Source organism: Microcebus murinus, chromosome 8 (assembly GCF_040939455.1).
Source record: "Microcebus murinus isolate Inina chromosome 8, M.murinus_Inina_mat1.0, whole genome shotgun sequence".
NCBI lineage: Eukaryota > Metazoa > Chordata > Mammalia > Primates > Cheirogaleidae > Microcebus > Microcebus murinus.
This window is the reverse complement of record NC_134111.1, coordinates 3,463,168-3,479,710: the sequence shown is the minus strand read 5'-3', so window position 1 is coordinate 3,479,710 and position 16,543 is coordinate 3,463,168. Positions and strand designations below refer to the sequence as shown.

General features: G+C 64.6%; 2 protein-coding genes across 3 annotated transcripts in view; one reads left to right on the top strand and one right to left on the bottom strand.

Moving 5' to 3' along the window:
- Window positions 1-12,267, top strand: part of MYO7B (myosin VIIB) — a 94,997-nt gene extending 82,730 nt beyond the window's left edge. The window contains exons 31-48 of the mRNA XM_076005448.1: window positions 723-890; window positions 2,015-2,132; window positions 2,219-2,345; window positions 3,175-3,338; window positions 4,298-4,479; window positions 5,228-5,358; window positions 5,552-5,709; window positions 6,007-6,160; window positions 6,642-6,797; window positions 7,568-7,673; window positions 8,496-8,609; window positions 8,887-8,974; window positions 9,350-9,456; window positions 9,952-10,137; window positions 10,347-10,463; window positions 11,362-11,445; window positions 11,635-11,754; window positions 12,054-12,267. Of these exons, the coding sequence (XP_075861563.1) occupies window positions 723-890; window positions 2,015-2,132; window positions 2,219-2,345; window positions 3,175-3,338; window positions 4,298-4,479; window positions 5,228-5,358; window positions 5,552-5,709; window positions 6,007-6,160; window positions 6,642-6,797; window positions 7,568-7,673; window positions 8,496-8,609; window positions 8,887-8,974; window positions 9,350-9,456; window positions 9,952-10,137; window positions 10,347-10,463; window positions 11,362-11,445; window positions 11,635-11,754; window positions 12,054-12,155 (2,382 nt within the window). The 3' untranslated portion in view covers window positions 12,156-12,267. The remainder of the gene's footprint in view (window positions 1-722; window positions 891-2,014; window positions 2,133-2,218; window positions 2,346-3,174; window positions 3,339-4,297; window positions 4,480-5,227; window positions 5,359-5,551; window positions 5,710-6,006; window positions 6,161-6,641; window positions 6,798-7,567; window positions 7,674-8,495; window positions 8,610-8,886; window positions 8,975-9,349; window positions 9,457-9,951; window positions 10,138-10,346; window positions 10,464-11,361; window positions 11,446-11,634; window positions 11,755-12,053) is intronic.
- A 1,241-nt stretch (window positions 12,268-13,508) lies between these two features.
- LIMS2 (LIM zinc finger domain containing 2) overlaps window positions 13,509-16,543 on the bottom strand; it is a 31,528-nt gene continuing 28,493 nt past the window's right edge. For both annotated transcript variants that reach the window (XM_076005447.1, XM_012739939.3), the window contains 5 exons: window positions 16,153-16,303; window positions 14,946-15,038; window positions 14,350-14,398; window positions 14,124-14,199; window positions 13,509-13,788 (listed from right to left, as the gene is read on the bottom strand). In XM_076005447.1, the coding sequence (XP_075861562.1) occupies window positions 13,641-13,788; window positions 14,124-14,199; window positions 14,350-14,398; window positions 14,946-15,038; window positions 16,153-16,303 (517 nt within the window). In that variant the 3' untranslated portion in view covers window positions 13,509-13,640. The remainder of the gene's footprint in view (window positions 13,789-14,123; window positions 14,200-14,349; window positions 14,399-14,945; window positions 15,039-16,152; window positions 16,304-16,543) is intronic.

Genomic DNA, 16,543 nt, shown 5'->3' with positions numbered 1-16,543 from the left:
CTTGGAGCCCTAGGGCCTGAGTTCAAGTCCTACCTCCACCTCTTCTTGGCAGTGTGACCTTGGGAAATTCTGTCGCCTCGATGAGCTGCAGGCCCTCATCTGGATGTGTAGGGAGGACTGAGAGCTCTTGCAGGGTGGTTGGAGAGTCGGGGGTGGCCGTGCACCTGCGGTTCTGGGAGCAGCAGGTGCAAACCTCCTTGTGCCCTGTCAGGACGGTGCTGCTATGGGGCCATCTGGAATGGGCACAGGCAGGGAGCCACAGGGGCACCACACCCTGCAAGGTTTTGGTCTCTCTGGAATGGGCTGCTTGGATCCCTTCCAGTGCTAGGCCACGCTGGGACGCTCGCTCCTGCGGCTGAGTCCCTGCAGAAGCCCTCCAGCAGCAGCTGAGGGTCTCCCTGGACAAGTGAGGACTGGAGCTCAGACAGGGATAGGCCTTGCCCACTTCACCCCACCCACAGCAGCAGCGTCCAGGTTCTGCCCAGGAGCTCCGAGGAGCACCCCTTGCCTTGCCAGCGGAGCGGGCCTGCGTGGGGGCCTAGGCAGGGCATATGGTGGTTCAGTTGGGGAAGGAAGTGGAGGTGGTGGGACAGGGTGGCTGCCCATGTCCTGCTTGAGCTGCTGGCCAGCTCCGCCACACTGAGGCAAGAGTGGGGCCACGGGGTAAGGGCGTCCTGGGTAAGGGTGGGTGCTCACCTGTCTGCCCTCCCCCTGCCTTGCAGGAGGAAGGGCTGGTGGAGCTGCTGGCCCGGCACTGCTATGTGCAGCTCGGTGCCTCGGTGGGGGACAAGGCTATCCAGGAGCTGCTGCCCAGCTGCCTCCCCCCCAAGCTGTACAGGACCAAGCCCCCCGAGAAGTGGACTAGCCTCGTCACTGCTGCCTACGCCAAGGTCAGCCTGCACGCAGCCTGGGCACTCCAGCCCTGAGCTCCCCTTGGGGCGGTGGGGCCCTCGGTGTGCAGAGGATGGATCCCTTCCCCACGAGCCCCACCCCCAGGGGACAGGAAGCCTAGCTTTGACGGTTAAGTGTAGCCTGCTCTTCAGGTTCAAACAGTCCCACCCAGTTCAAATCCTTGTCACAGGCCTGTGCTGCCGTCTTCCTTCCTTCCCAGTTGGCATGGGTCCCCATGCTGATCCTTGCTGTGGCATCCCACTGGGCCCTTGCCTCTATGCATGAGAGCTCATCCATGGCTGCTGGCCACTGGCCACTGGCCGTGCCATAGCCTCCGCATCGGTCCTGCCCTCAGGGGCTGCCCTCCTTCCCCCGGGCCTCTCAGTGTCCCCTCACTGGGCACACGGGAACCCCTGGATCAGAGCGTGTGGACGTGCTAAATATTTGATATGTGTTGCGTAGTGCCAAATTTCCCTTCGGATGCAATGCATCAGTTTACATTCCCAAAGCCAGCATGTGAATATTACTCGGCCACTTTCAAAAGCTGGAAGTTCAGCTGGGTATCACAGCCAGTTCCAGACACAGCACAGTGGAGGAGGAGGGGAGACGGAAGGTGGGGAACAGTCCAGAAAGGAGAAGGAAACCTGGAGACGAGGAGCGAGAGGGAAGGTTGAGGCGAGCTCCTGGGAGAGGCCAATACGCAGAACTCCAGAGGAGACAGGCAGCGGGCAGCACCGTGCAGGGTGGCCTTCCTGCAGGGCGCTGGGCACAGACCCGCAGGCAGGTGTGGGCAGGAGCCCAAGCGCACATGCGCAGACACACGCAACTTCCGTGCTGAGCGCGGCGAGCTGCAGCCCCACCCCAGCCGGGGCACCCTGATGAGGAAGAGGGGAAGGCCTTCTTCTCTCCCCAAACCACCTCCTAGAAGGGCACCCAGGGTTCAGCAGGGCTGCACTAGTCCCCAGGAAGACCTCAGGGGCATCTCTGGAGAAGGCCCCCGCAGGCAGGCCTTGCCTTAGATAGAAGCATCACAGTGAACCACCAGCTCACCACCCTGAGCACTGGGTGAGGGATTAGCCAGCGAAGACAGGGCCACTGTGGTGACGCCTGTGGTCGCCCACAGGCCCCGTACACCCAGACGCAGGCCACACCGCTGGCCGTGCAGGAGCAGGTGGTGGACGCCGCCTGCCTGCAGTGGCCACTGCTCTTCTCCCGGCTCTTTGAAGTCACCACGCTCTCTGGTAATGGCACCTGATGGGCTGGGGCAGGTGTGGGCTGGGCACCAGGGGCCCAGCATGACCTTTGTTCTGCTGTCTCCCCCGCCTAGGCCCTGGCCTGCCCAAGACCCCGCTCGTCTTGGCTGTTAACTGGAAGGGGCTGTACTTCCTAGACCAGCGGGAGAAGATGCTGCTGGAACTCTCTTTCCCAGAGATCATGGGTCTGGCCACCAACAGGTGGGGACCCCGAGGGAAGAGGTCTTCTCACAAACTGAATTCTTGGAATTGGTGCATCTGGGGGCTCAGGGAGAGACAGCAAGAAGGGGTAGTGTGTTTGGAGCCGGGCCAGGGTGGTGGGGCACGGTTGTCATGTGCCATGGCCACTGGACTTGGGCGCCCTCCTGTGCCGGGCCACACTGCCTGCTCAGCACTTCGCACACCGCACATGCCCTGGCCTCTCCTCTTCGGGGCGTGGACCCTCTAGAAAGGGCATGAAGCGTGCACTCAGCAGGCGCTTCCCTGCTCAGGAGACCGCTGTGGACTCCTCCAGGCCCCTCGGGGAGTCCTGCCTGTGCCCTGCCAGCCCGCTTGGTAAAGCACAGCGAACGGTGGCATGACCACAACTGTGACCAGCAGGCTGTGCCCCTGAGGCGGAGCACACAGGGCACTTTTGTGTGTGCCACGAAGCCCTCACGGCGCCACTAGTTCTGCAGATGCATAAACTGAGGCACACACGGGCTGGGGAGTGTGGCCAGGGTCCCAGAGTTAGCACACAGCAGAGCCAGCAACTCGTCTCAGCACTAATGTTCTTTGCCACCTCCCTAGTGTCTGTGTGGTGTCCCTGCACACCGGCCACCTCATTACCTGCCCAAAGCCAACCCCACACTCTCGGTTGGGCACCACCCACTGCCCCCGAGGCCCGAGGGGCCGTCATCTGCCCACCACCCACAGTGGTGCCTGGCCTGGCCCCAGCCCCGGACAAGCCTCCTGTTTCCTGGTCTGTAAGTCAGGAGGGCTGAAGCGGGCGGGGTGGAGGCGGCCCTGGTCACACAGCCTTCCTCCCCAGGGAGGCCCAGGGCGGGCAGAGGCTGCTGCTGACCACGCTGCACGAGGACTACGAGTTCCTGTCCCCCAGCAGCGTGGCCGTCGCTGAGCTCGTGGCCCTGTTCCTGGAGGGCCTGAAGGAGAGATCCGTGCACGCCATGGCCCTGCAGGACAGGAAGGCCACAGGTGCCCGGCAGGGTGGGGCAGGGCGAGGGACAGTGCGTGGGACCCAAGGGGCAGCAGGCTTCCTTCCACGCACAGCAGCTGTGTGGCAGAGAGCAGGGCTCTGGGACGCTGGGGACAGCTATGGGCAAGGCCCTGGGTCTTTTGGCCACTGTTTCCTCTTCTACTAAATGAGGGAGTTGAAAGAGGTGGTCTCAAACCCCCAAGGCCGATCTTGCTCAGGACTGCACCGGGAAGAGTTGGCCCCAACCCATAGCCACCCTGCCCTTTGTGCAGGCCTGGCACCAGAGGCTCAGAGAGGGAAGGTAGCTGGCCCAAAGTCACACAGCTCAGTGGTGGGAGCCTAGTTCTCACCCACAGCTCCCCACAAGCCAGCGCTCCAGCCAGAGCTGGGCTGTGGGCTGCGGGCAGAGGGGCCAGGTGACAAGGCCAGGACCCCAGGACCCCTAAGCCCCAGGCAGGCTTAGGCTGCTGGCTGCAAGCACGGGCAGTGGGCTGGTGCCATCAGTGCAGGAGCTTCAGAAAGGAGGGGCCCTTTGGGACACAGAGGAAGGGGCTGTGCATGGGGCCTTAGAGCGGTGAGAAAGTCAGCCCAGGACGCTGCCCTGTTGCCCACTCCGTCCTCGCCACCTCCCAGAAGGGAGGGATCATTGCTTTCCTCATTTTACAGAAGAGGAAATGGGCTAGGGAGCACACTCCCCAGGGCTGGGGCTGTGGCAGAGCCCCTGAAGCCTGCCCACCCTGGGCCCCGCACCTGGGCAGGTGCAGCAGGTGACAGCCCTCTGGGGCCCTGAGATTCCAACCCCCCACCACTCACACTTGGAGTGGCCTCATGCTGATGGCTCTGTGCCTTACTTTCCTCATTTGTCCAAGGAGACAACCCATGAAATGGCAGCACAGCCTCTGGCCCCTGCAGAGCCCTCAGAAAATGGATTTTCTGACCCTGTGCCCTGGCCTTGCAGATGATCCCACCCTCCTGCCCTTCAAGAAGGGGGACTTGTTGGTCCTGACAAAGAAGCAGGGACTTCTGGCCTCTGAAAACTGGACCCTGGCTCAAAACGACAGGACGGGCAAGACGGGGCTAGTGCCCACGGCCTGCCTCTACGCCATCCCCACAGTGACCAAGCCCTCAGTGCAGCTGCTGGTATCTCACAGCATGGGGGGTGGCCTGGGATGGCCAGCTAGGGGCCTAGCTCAAGGACCTGCAGCCCACCTGGCAGAGGGCCAGGAGGGCTTACCGGGCCTGAGGTCAGCCCTGGGGGTGATCGTGATGCTGGCACAGTGTGTGAACAGTGCCCGGCCCAGTACCTGGCACTTAGTAGGTGCTCAATAAATGGGTGCTCCCGCCCTCTGCCCCACCCTGGGTGCATCCTGGAAACATACCCAGCCGTTCCCGGCCTTTGCTTCATTTGCACCCTGACCGAAAGGTACCCAAGTGTCCCTGCCCCAAGAGCCATCTGTCCAGCCCCCAAGACCAGCCTCACAGGGAGGCAAGGAGCAGGTAACAGGGCACATCCCCAAGGGTGATGTGCATGCTGGAGCCTGAGCTGGGGCACAGGCAGACAGGGCTGGGTAGGTGGCCCTGGAGACAGGCCTCAAGGAAGGGGACCTGAGGCCTGAGAAACCCAGAGTGGCTGTGACCCCTGGAACAGGAGGTCTGGGCTCTGTAGCCATTGGCACCAACCCTGCTAAGAGACAGGAAACAGGCACTGGGCAGTTGGGTCACAGTCCTGGGTCACACAGTGGGCGACGCGGGAATGAGTAGGCCCCGGCCTGTCCAGCACTGGGTCTGACACCTCCTGCATCACCGAGGCAGCCAGGCCAGGAGGAGCCCACGGGAAGGGCCTGGTGGGCAGTGGCTGCTGGGCACCCACAGGCCTGTGCCCCTCCAGAGCTTGCTGGCCATGTCTCCAGAGAAGCGCAGGCTGGCAGCCCAGGAGGGGCAGCCTGCACAGCCCCCAGCCGTGGAGCAGCCCGGGGAGAAGCCGCACACCCTGGAGGAGTTCTCCTATGAGTTCTTCAGGTGCCACTGCCCTCAGTGCCCCTGGGGGCTGCAGGGAGGCCTCCCCAGGGCGAGGGACGCAGGAGGGCTCCTGGCAGGGAGGGGCCGCTCTGACCCTCCCACAGCCATCCCAGGAGGTTGGACAGAGGACAGAGAAGTGTGGGGCAGCGAAGGCCTCATGGTGGGCCCTCACGCTGGCCTCTCTCCCTGACAGGGCCCCAGACAAGGGGACTGTGAGCAGAGCCGTGCTGCCGCTGGCCCGCGCCCGGGGCCACCTGTGGGCCTATTCCCCTGAGCCACTGCGGCAGCCGCTGCTCAAGCGTGTCCATGCCAACGTTGACCTCCGGGACATCGCCTGCCAGATCTTCGTGGATATCCTTCCCCAGCCGGCCTGCCCCGGCCGCACGCCAGCCCCCCGACATGGGCACCCAAGTCCCCTCCAAGCCCCACAGCGGCCCCATGAGGGGCCAGGCCCCACCTCCCAGAGCGCTGGGCAGAGCCCACACGCAGCTCACAGCAGGGCTGGGGTCAGCGTCTAGCCCTGTTCAGGGGTCAACTTGGGGCCTGGGTCAGGGGTCAGTGTGGGGCCTGAACCAGAGGTCAGTGTTTATGCCTGGTCAGGGGTCAGCTTGGGGCCACCCCCAGCGCCATTCTCCTTGACAGGGACACCCATCCTCAGGTACATGGGTGACTACCCCTCCCGGCAGGCCTGGCCCACCCTGGAGCTCACCGACCAGATCTTCTCACTGGCCCTGCAGGACTCGTCCCTACAGGACGAGGTCTACTGCCAGATCCTGAAGCAGCTGACCCACAACTCCAACAGGTCTGCTAGGGACGGCGGGTGAGGGTGCCCAGTTCTTATCCTAGCCCCCGAGGCTGGGGCCGCAGCTCAGACAGGGAGCTCATGGTGGCTGAACCCCTGCCCAGCACCTCTGGCAGCAGTGGGAAGGGCTGGGTCCTGGTCTGCTCTGCTGACGTCCTGGCAGTGGTCAGAGCAGGAGGGAACAGCCCTGCCCAGGGCCTGCCCACCCCCACCCTCTCTCCGTGTGACCTAAGTGGGCTGTGGCCTCTCTGAGCCTAGTGTTCTGGGCTCGAATGGGCAAGATAGGCACAATGGCCTCTGCGTCTTGAGGGTGAGAAAGCCCTGTGGTGCCGGGCAGCTGGATGTGGCCGGCACGCTGCGGCCTTGCTGGTGTCCACCTGCGTCCTCCTCCGTGGGCCCTCCAGGCCTCATGTCCCTGCTCCCCGATGCCTGCCTGGGCCCTGGAGAGAGCCCTTCCCTGCTGATGGGCACCACCCCCCAGGCACAGCGAGGACCGGGGCTGGCAGCTGCTGTGGCTCTGCACAGGCCTCTTCCCGCCCAGCAAGGCGCTGCTGCCCCATGCCCAGAAGTTCATAGACACCCGGAGGGGGAAGCTGCTGGCCCCGGACTGCAGCCGCCGTGTCCAGAGGGTCCTGAGGTGAGCAGCCACCTCCATGCCCTGGGCCACCCAGGCGCTCCAGGTCCAGGCACCCTCACCAACAGGGTGGACTCAGCATTCTCTCCAGAGGCTGGTGTCAGTTAGGGGAGGCAGGACCAGGCCCCCAGCCCCTGGGAGGAAGGTGGGGGTGAGGCCCAGCAGGGAGGCCTGGGTAGTCAGTGGAGGCTCCTGGCAGGCTCAGTCACAGCCACCAGCCCCACCACGGCCCGCCCAGGGCGCAGGGGAGCTGCCTGGAGGCCCCTGCCAGACCTAAGAGGCCTAGGTGGGAGGCTGTCCCTGTCCGGCCCACATCAGGAGGTGCTTCCTTGGCCGTCTTCGTTCTCCCCCACTGGCTGCCTCTGCTTGGCCTCCCGAGGCTGTGGGGAGCGTGGGCTGACCATAGGGTGGCCGGAATTTCCACGGCAGCTGAGGACATGGAGTGAGGCAGACCCTCTCAGAGAGGCCCTGCCCAGTGCCCTGTCACTTGAGAACGAGAGCACAGCGTGGCCACACCCAGCGCCCTGGCCTGGGCCTTCCCCAGTGTGTCATGTGGGGGTGAGGCCAGGCCCAGCTCCTCCATCGCTCCCTCTGGGGCCATGTGTGAGCCCACCCGGCAGGGGCAGCCCTGGGGAGTGGGAGGGACCGGGACCAACCCCGCAGTGGTCATGGGTATTACTTCTTTTGTCTCTGGCACATGGTTTGGGGCCCACCTGGAGGCCAGGGCTGGGGCGGGCATGGGTAGCCTCTGCAGCCTGCATTGTCCCGCCCAGGGCCGGGCCCCGGAAGCAGCCCCCACACCAGGTGGAGGTGGAGGCCGCTGAGCAGAATGTCTCCCGCATCTGCCACAAGGTCTACTTCCCCAACAGCACCAACGAGGTGAGTACCCCGCCCTGGTCCCCACAGCAAGTCTCAGGCCAAGGGGGCGCAGGCAGCCCCCCACCCACCCAGCATGCTCTTTGGTCACCGAGGAGAGCTGTTTTCAGGGTTTCCAGTGATCCGTCTCACCTTCACCACGCTCCTTCCCTCCTCCCTGGGGACGCAGCCCTGCCTGCCCTCAGGCGCTTTGGAAGTAGGGACTGTCCCAAGGTGGGAGTTGGCGGTTCCATGCCAAAGATACAGGACGGAAGCCAGAGGGTGGCAGCAAGTTTGAGTCCCAGAACTTGGGAGCCCCTGGGGGCTTCTGCCCACCCCGGGCCACGCTGAGCAGGTGCCACCGTCGGGCAGCCTTGTGCACAGAGCACGCACGGCTGCTGCAGTCGACGGAGGGGAGGGGTAGCAGGGGAGAGACCAGGACCCAGCTGTGACACAGAAGCCTCTGCAGGAGGTGGCAAAGGCCTGCAGGCCAAGGGGGCAGAGGTGCGCACTGCCACCTCATACCCTTCCCAGCAGCAGCTTGGCCTTCATGGGCTTGGGGCGGCCCAGTCCCTGTAACAGAAGTTCCCATGGTCTGGCAGCCTGGCTCTCAAGGCAAGTTCAAGGCCAGGCCCAGGACGGCAGTGCTGGGACATGGACCTCTGGTGAGCGCTCTGGAGGGGCTTGTGCCTCTGGGGGCAGAGCACACCCACGCATGCTTCATGAAGGCACAGAAGCACCAGGCGTGAAGGGTCCTCTGGGGCTGCACCTCGTCCCAGATTGCCGCCCTAGGAGCACCCTGGCCCCGGCCGGGCTCTGGGCCTCACCGGCTGCCTCTCTGCCCAGATGCTGGAGGTGGGCAGCGGCACGCGGGTGCGGGATGTGTGCGACAGCATCGCCGCCAGGCTGCAGCTGGCCTCCTGGGAGGGCTGCAGCCTCTTCATCAAGGTCGCAGACAAGGTGCGTCCGGGCCGCGGGGGGACGGCAGGCAGGGCTCTCCAGTGGCGGCCTCAGCCTGCCGGCGCCCGCGCCGGCCCAGGCCCCTCGCTGCGGGACGGGGCAGTCAAGTGAAGGTGGGTGGGGCCTGGGAGACAAGCCTGTGCCCCACCCTCGGTGGCCCCCACACAGGCTGACTCCAGCCTGAGCCTGCCAGGAGGTAGGCCCCAGCGCCCTCCCAGGGGGACAGTCCCTGGAAGGCGCTCACCTGCCTGCCTCCCTGTACCCTCCCCTGCCCCAGGTCATCAGCCAGAAGGAGGGAGACTTCTTCTTTGACTCCTTGAGGCAGGTGTCTGACTGGGTGAAGAAGAACAAGCCCCAGAAAGAAGGTGAGGGTCCCTGTGGAGCTGGGGGAGGGCGCGGCTGGGGCTGTCAGCCTCCCTGGGCAGGGTCGCCTCCTGCATGGCCTGTGCCCATTCGTTAGTTCCCCAGGGTGTGATGTCCCCTGGGTTGTGGGCACAACAGGCCCTGGGGCCAGGTGGTGAGGGCCTCCCAGCTTCACTGGGTGTGGGGACAGGGACAGGCCTGGGGCACACAGCCGCACTGCAGGGTGATGAAGTTGCACAGGGCCTGACCCCCACTCAGGTTTCAAGGAATAAAGGGGGGGCTTTCCAGGTGGGAAGAGGTGGGGGCAGGGAGGAGGCCAGGCAGGGCCGGCAACACCTGCTGGGACAGGCTTGGTGCCCACTGCCGCCCCTGCCCAGGGGCCCCTGTGACACTCCCCTACCAGGTGTACTTCATGCGGAAACTGTGGCTCAACGTGGTACCGGGGAAGGACGTGAATGCAGACACCATACTTCATTACCACCAGGTAGTGGGCAGGCTGCCCTCCTGGTGAGCATTGGGGACATCCCCTTCCCTCCGACACCTGCCCTGAGGCTGGAGAAGCAGGCAGGCAGGGGTGGGACCTGCTTCGCCCCAGGCACCGGCCCATGCCCAGCTCCAGCCTCGGGTCCATGCAGCACCCCTGAGAGTTCTGGGTCCTGGAGCAGAGGGCAGCAGCCTTTGGGGACAGTGACTGCACTGGCACCTACAGCACAACTGCGGGGAAGGGGAGGGACAGAGAAGCCCCCAGCCCCCAGGGCAGTGGCCGTGCCCTGAGGGACCAGCTACACACAGATGGAGCAGGCCACCTCCATGCAGGACGCCAAGGGCCCTGCCCTGACTCTGGGTCACCCCCCACCCAAAACTCCACCCTGTTGGGCTGGGCTGGCGCTGGCCCAGTCTGTCCTGGATGGAGTGGGCTCAGCAGGAAGGAGGGGCTGGGGCGGGGGCACAGTCTGAGGCCAGCATGTCCACCGCCCAGGAGCTGCCCAAGTACCTGCGTGGGTTCCACAAGTGCTCGCGGGAGGATGCTGTCCACCTGGCAGGCCTCATCTACAAGGCCCAGTTTGACAATGACCGGTCCCAGCTGGCCAGTGTCGCCAAGATCCTGAGGGAACTGGTGCCCGAGAACCTCACGCGACTCATGTCCCCGGAAGAGTGGAGAAAGGTCCCTGACAGTGACAGCACTGGGGAGTTCTCGGGCTGCTGCCCTCCCAGAGACCCCACCCGGTGCCGCCCCTGCCTAGGTGGAGGCAGGGACCGAGCGCACCTCCCCTGTGGCACCCCCAGCGCCAGACCCTCCTCCCGCAAGCCCTCCTCCTCCCGCGGGTGGGCGGGCACTGCTCCCCCAGCCCTCACCAGCCTCCTCCCCAACAGAGCATCCTTCCGGCCTACGACAAGCACAGGGACAAGACAGTGGAGGAGGCCAAGGTGGCCTTCCTGAGGTGGCTCTGCCGGTGGCCCACCTTTGGGTCTGCCTTCTTCGAGGTGAAGGTAGGCCTCCCCGGGCCCGGCCTCCCACCCACACAGCGCACCCGCTCTGCCCGCAGCCCCAGCTGTCCTCAGCACTTTGCAGGCTGGGGAGTGTGTGCGTGTGTGCGTGGGCGTGTGTGCGTGTGCATATGTGCGTGTGTGGGTGTGTGTATGTGTGTACATGTCTGTGTGCATGCATGGGCGTGTGTGTGTGCACTTGTGTGTCTCTGCGCGTGCATGTGTGCGTGCATGGGTGTGTGTGTGCATGTGTGTACGTGTCTGTGTGCATGTGTGTGCATGCGTGTGTGTGCACTTGTGTATGTGTCTCTGCACGTGCGTGTGTGCGTGCATGGGTGTGTGTGCATGTGTGTACGTGTCTGTGCGCATGTGTGTGTGCATGCGTGGGTGTGTGTGCTTGTGCACGTGTATATGTGTCTCAGTGTGAGTGTGGGCGTGTGTGCATGTGTGCGTGTGTATGTGTCTGTGCGTGTGTGTGCGTGTGTGGGTGTGTGCACATGTGTATGTGTCTCTGCACGTGCGTGTGTGCGTGCATGGGTGTGTGTGCATGTGTGTATGTGTCTGTGCGCGTGTGTGTGCGTGTGCACATGTGTATGTGTCTATGCGCGTGTATGTGAGTGTATGGGCATGTGTGCGTGTGCATGTGTATACGTGTCTGTGCATGTGCACATGTGTACGTGTCTGTGTGTGTGCGTATGTGCATGGGCGTGTGTGCATGTGTGTACATGTCTGTGCACATGTGGGTGTGTGTGCGTGTGCACATGTCTGTGCGTGTGCATGTGTGGGTGTCTGTGCGTGTGCATGTGTGCACGTGTGTGTGTGCGTGCATGGGCGTGTGCCCCAGGCTCTGAGGAGGTGCTGCCTGGCCTCTGCTGGACTGTGACCACCATGTCCCTCCCAGCAAACCTCGGAGCCCTCCCACCCAGACATCATCCTCATCGCCATCAACCGACACGGGGTCCTGCTCATCCACCCCAGGACCAAGGTAGCTGCCTCACGCACTCAGGGCCTCTGGCAGGGCTGGGGTCACCAGGTCCCGGGACGCCCGTGCTGGTGGGGCTGTGTCTCTGCTCCAGCATGTCCCGCCCCTCCTGCGCCCAGCACAGACACGCGCACACAGCGCACACAGCGCACACGCTGGGGAGGCCCTGCCCACCTTCCCCTCTGCCCCCAGGACCTGCTCGCCACCCACCCCTTCACCAAGATCTCCAGCTGGAGCAGCGGCAGCACCTACTTCCACATGGTGCTGGGGAGCCTGGGCCGCGGCAGCCGCCTGCTGTGTGAGACCTCCCTGGTGAGCCTCACCCTCCTCCCCGCCAGACACACGACCAGGAAGCGCCGGGGCTGGGTCCCCACCGCCCCTAGAGGGAGGCTGGGCACACTCCCGGGGCCCACGCTGGGCGGGAGACCGGCCCACAGTGCAGGCAGAGCGGTGGCCCGCAGAGCAGAGCCCACCTGCCCTCTTCCCGTGCCCGCCCTGCCCCGCTGGTGGCTGAGGCAGAGAAGGTGGATGCCACCAAGTCCCCAAGTGCAGGACCCCCACCTGCCCTCCCTGCTACCATGGCCTCTGACCCAACCCTGCCCCCTGTCCAGGGCTACAAGATGGACGACCTGCTGACCTCATACGTGCAGCAGCTCCTGAGCACCATGGACAGGCAGCGGGGTTCCCGGGCCCCAGCCCTGGCCAGCCCCTAGTGCACGCTCCTCAACACACAGCCCACCTCAGCACCCCAGATGACCCTCTCTCCTGGGCCCTGACTGTGGAGCCAAAGGAGGGCCCACCCGGTGGAACGTTCAATAAAAATCCACAGAGCAGTGGGCGTGTGTCCATGAGGGAGCAGGGGTGGGCACCAGGTGGGCACCTGGGAACAGTGGCCTGCAGAGAGAGGGTCTCCAGAAAAATCAAAAAGCATTGTGACTTCCCCAGGGACACTGGAGGACAACTGCATTCCCCAGGAATAACTTAATTCCTTCTTTCTCCTGCTTTCCTCCCTCCCGTCCGGTCTCCTGGGGAGGGGCACTCACAGGAGAGTCCTCCCTCCTGGCCCTTCTGCACACCTGTCCTCCTCCCCACAGGCTGTTGGGGCGAGGGGACTGCTCTGGGGCCAGGGAGGAAGCCCTGCTCTCCAGCCACTGGCTTTGTGCTAAGGCCAGGCAGTGGGCAGAGCTGGACACGGGGCCTTGGAGCCTGGGTTCCCCCCACTAGCAGGCCCAGCCCAGCCTACCCCTGACTCTGCCCGCTGGGCCAGCCCCCAGGGCTGATGCTTCCCAGCTGGCAGCCTGGCGCAGGACAGGGGCTGGGGCTGCCTGAATGCCTCTTGATGTCTGTCTCTGTCTGTCCACCAACCCCAGCAGCGGTGTGTCCACAGGAGCCACTGCCCACCCTCCACCCCTCCTACCACAAACCACACAGGCCACTGTGCTCGTGCGAATGGCCTTCATTGTGCAAGCGTGAGCCCCAGCACCAGGTCTGCACTGGCTACAGAGGACATGTCCTCTCCAGCCCCAGCAGCCCCACCCAAGGGCTCAATGCAGGCCCCGGGGCAGGGAAGAGGAGACAGAGGCAGGCAGCCAAAGTGGGGTTTCAGGAAGGCCCCTGAGTGGTGGGTGGGGTCCTGGCTCTGCAGGTGGCTCGTAGGTGGGTGTGGCAGGACTCGCCGGTCCACTTTGGGTGCAGGGGCGCTACGTGGTTGAGCAGTGTTGAGGGGCTGAAGGGTGTCCCCCAGACACCCCATCTGCATGGCCTGGCCCTGTGGCTCAGGCGGGCCACCCTGGCTGTGCTACCCCAGATGGCAGCGTGCACACGGCAGGGCTGCGTTGGGGCAGGGGCTCCCACAGGAGAGCGTGTGCCACTAAGACCCCTGTGGGGAAGGACAGGTCAGGACAGGCCCCTGGAGACCCGTAGCCAGAAGCCCATGGGCACAGATGGAGGTGGCTGCCAGGAGCCTGCGCAGGCCTGTCACAGGCTCCCCGCCCAGTCCCTGCCTCTGCACAGAAAGAAAGGGAAGGGCCCCAGCCGAGAAGGGAAGGGACTCGGGGAAGCAGAGAGGAGGAGAAAGGGGGAAGGGGGACACAGATAAACTGAGGTGAGGAGTCCAAGAGCAGAGGGTGGAAGCGGGTGGCCAGGAAAAGGCTGCAAGCAGGGGAGGAGCAGCCCAGTCGGGCGGGCGGGCAGGGCCTTCAGGCCGAGTTGAGGTCCACAGCCTTGGGCTGGGCCTTGCGGGAGGTCAGCTCCGACAGCTTCTTCAGCCGCTTCTTCAGCTCCAGCGGGAACTTCTCGTAGCACCTCTTGCACACGGGCTTCATGTCGAACTCCACAAACTTGTTCCTAGGGACAAAGCCCAGCAATCAGCAGAGCCCCATGCCCCCCCAACTCTGACCCCAGACGGTGGCCGCGGAGACAGAGGAGTGGGTGTCCCTCGGCCCCCAGCCCCCAGCCTCTCCCAGCCAGCGGGACGGGCCCCAGGGGCTGCCCATCCCCACACCCCACGAGGCTGCCTGGCGAGCCAGCCCATGTGTTTCTCCTCTCACTGTGCCCTGGGTGTCCGGACCCGTCCCCTTCTCCCTGGGCTGTGTGGGGCCTGGCTGTCCCCAGGCAAGGCAGATGGGAGGAGGGACCGGCAGAAGTCTTCTCCACCCTGCACCCGCCACACGCCGACTTACTTGAGGGTGAGCTTGCTGTTGCAGGTGGAGCAGGAGAAGCAGCTCACGCACCAGGCCTTGTTGAGGGCCGACACCACTGTGGGGCAGACATGCAGCTCAGCAGGCCTGGCCAGGCTGCCACAGGTCCAGCTATGCGGAGCAGGGCCAGCTGGGCCTGCAGCTGCAGGCCAGGAGAACAGGCAGGCAGGGCAGGGGAGGGAGGGGCTTGGGGACACAGGGGCCTCACCGTCGCCCTCGATCACATGGCTGCAGTTGTAGCAGACATCCCCAAAGAGCTGTGGACCAAGCAGGCTGTCAGTGCGGCCACAGGCAGGCATGGCCCAGCCCAGGGCCAGAGTGCACCCTGGCCTGGCCTCTCCCTAGGCCTCCCCCTGGGTCTTTCCTGCTGGGCACAGGGGACCCCTGGCCCATCAAATACACCCCCTGGGAAGGACAGCAGGCTGAGGCATTGCTCCCCGAAAGGCCCCTGTGATCCTGCTGGTGTCCTGCGAGGGGTGGGCCTGGGTGGCCCGTCCCATCAGCATTCCCAGCCTTCTGTAGCAGAGTGGCAGAGGGGGCGGCTGCTGGCACCGTCACCCCCATGCCCAGGACCTCACACTGCCATCTCATTCGGTCCTCACAACAGGCCTAGGTACAAGGGCAGGTTTTTCAAATGAAGACACTGAGGCCGAGAGAGCTGCCCAGACCCCAAGCCAGGAGCCAGGGCCAAGGGCACAGGCCTGGGCTCAGCGCCCCACAGGGCTCCTGAGGAGTCTGCCTGAAGCCGCTCCTGCTCCCTGCTGCGCCCGCCACCCCGAGTCCTCGCAGGCCCGCGCGGCTCGCCTGGTTGTAGTGGGTCTCGCAGTAGGCCAGCCCCTTCTTCTCGTAGTGCCGGTGTCCCAGGAACGGCTTCTCACACTTGGCGCAGACAAAGTGCTGGGAGGACAGAGTGCAAGCCAGGTGGCATCAGGGCTGGAGCGGTGACTCCAGGGGACAGTGGTGACCCCAGGAGACAGGAAGCAGAGACTGAGCAGGTGGTAGCCTTGCAGGGCTCACACTGGGCAGAGGGGCTGACACCTCCGTGGATGCCCTGGGGCAGGGGTCTTCAAACTTTTAAAACAGGGGGCCAGTTCACTGTCCCTCAGACCATTGGAGGGCCATTGGAGAGTGCGGCGCACATTCCACACATGTGCATGAGGGCTGGGACAAGTCGGCTGCTAGGCAGGACAGGCAGCAGCAGCAAAAACCCCGAGGGCCTGATAAATGTCCTTGGCAGGCCGCATGTGGTCTGCGGGCTGGAGATTGAGGACCCCTGCCATGGGGTCAGCACACCCAGCTCCTCCTTTAAGGTACCTCCCATGGTGACACTGCAGGTCACCGTCCTCTCCCAGCTGGTCTCCCACTTGGCAGTCTCAGCGGGGGCATCAGGTGCCAGCAAGGTGCCACAGCATGGGCGCCTTCCTGTCCCTCCAGGACTGGGCCAGTGGGGAGGCGCCTGCCCCGGGGGACGCCGTCAGGGCCTGCGCCAGGGACCTTCTCAAACAGGCTGCCCAAGACGTAGCTTCGAGACACAAGGCTGGCCAGGCCCCTGGGCACATAAACTTCCTTCCAAGTGTGTCTGTAAGAACATGATAGCCCACAGTCTGGGACCAAATGATCAGGTGACCCGAGTCACACACCTGAGGGGCTCACCAGCTCCATGTCTACACAGGCCATGCACACAGCTGGTTCTATCAACCACAACCGCACAGGGTGCCCTGGGCAGACTGTCCCCAAAGTGTTTCCTGACTTTGGAATCTCCTAGCATGCCAGGAGGGGGGGGAAAGGTGAACAGGGCTTCCCAGCCACGCCCTGTGGGCTCAGGTCTCTGGCTTCCACAGGCAGGCTGGGTCCCCGGCCAGGGCCAGTACAAGGAGGGCCAGCCACCAGGAGGAAGGTCCTTGCTGGGAGCCAGCCACATGGCCTGGGTAGGGACACAGGAGGGCTCTGACCATGACCCTGAACCGGGGCACCCCACAACCCAGGCCACGAATCCGCTGGCCTGGCTCACCTCCACATGCCACTGCTTGCCCAGTGCGTTGACCACACGGCCCTCGATGGGCCGACGGCAGGCCCCACAGATGGGGACACCCATCTTGTCGTGGCAAGGCAGGCAGTAGAGCTCCCCCTTCAGCTCACGGGCCTCAGCAGTCAGCTCTTTGCTGGAAGACAGCGCAGACCCAGGGGTGCCATCCCTGCCTCTCTGCAGGGTCACACCAGCCCCTCCACCCGGGGCACAGCTCCCCGAGAGGCCCCATTCTGTCCCCGCGGAGCACTGCAGCAGGCAGCCCTCTCTGATCTCTGGGCCCTTTGAAGACTTCCTGTGCCCCAGACAGCCCCAGAGCACGCCCGGGCAGAAGGGCGCCTGTGTTCTGCACCGCCCGGCCTCTGAGAGGCAGGTC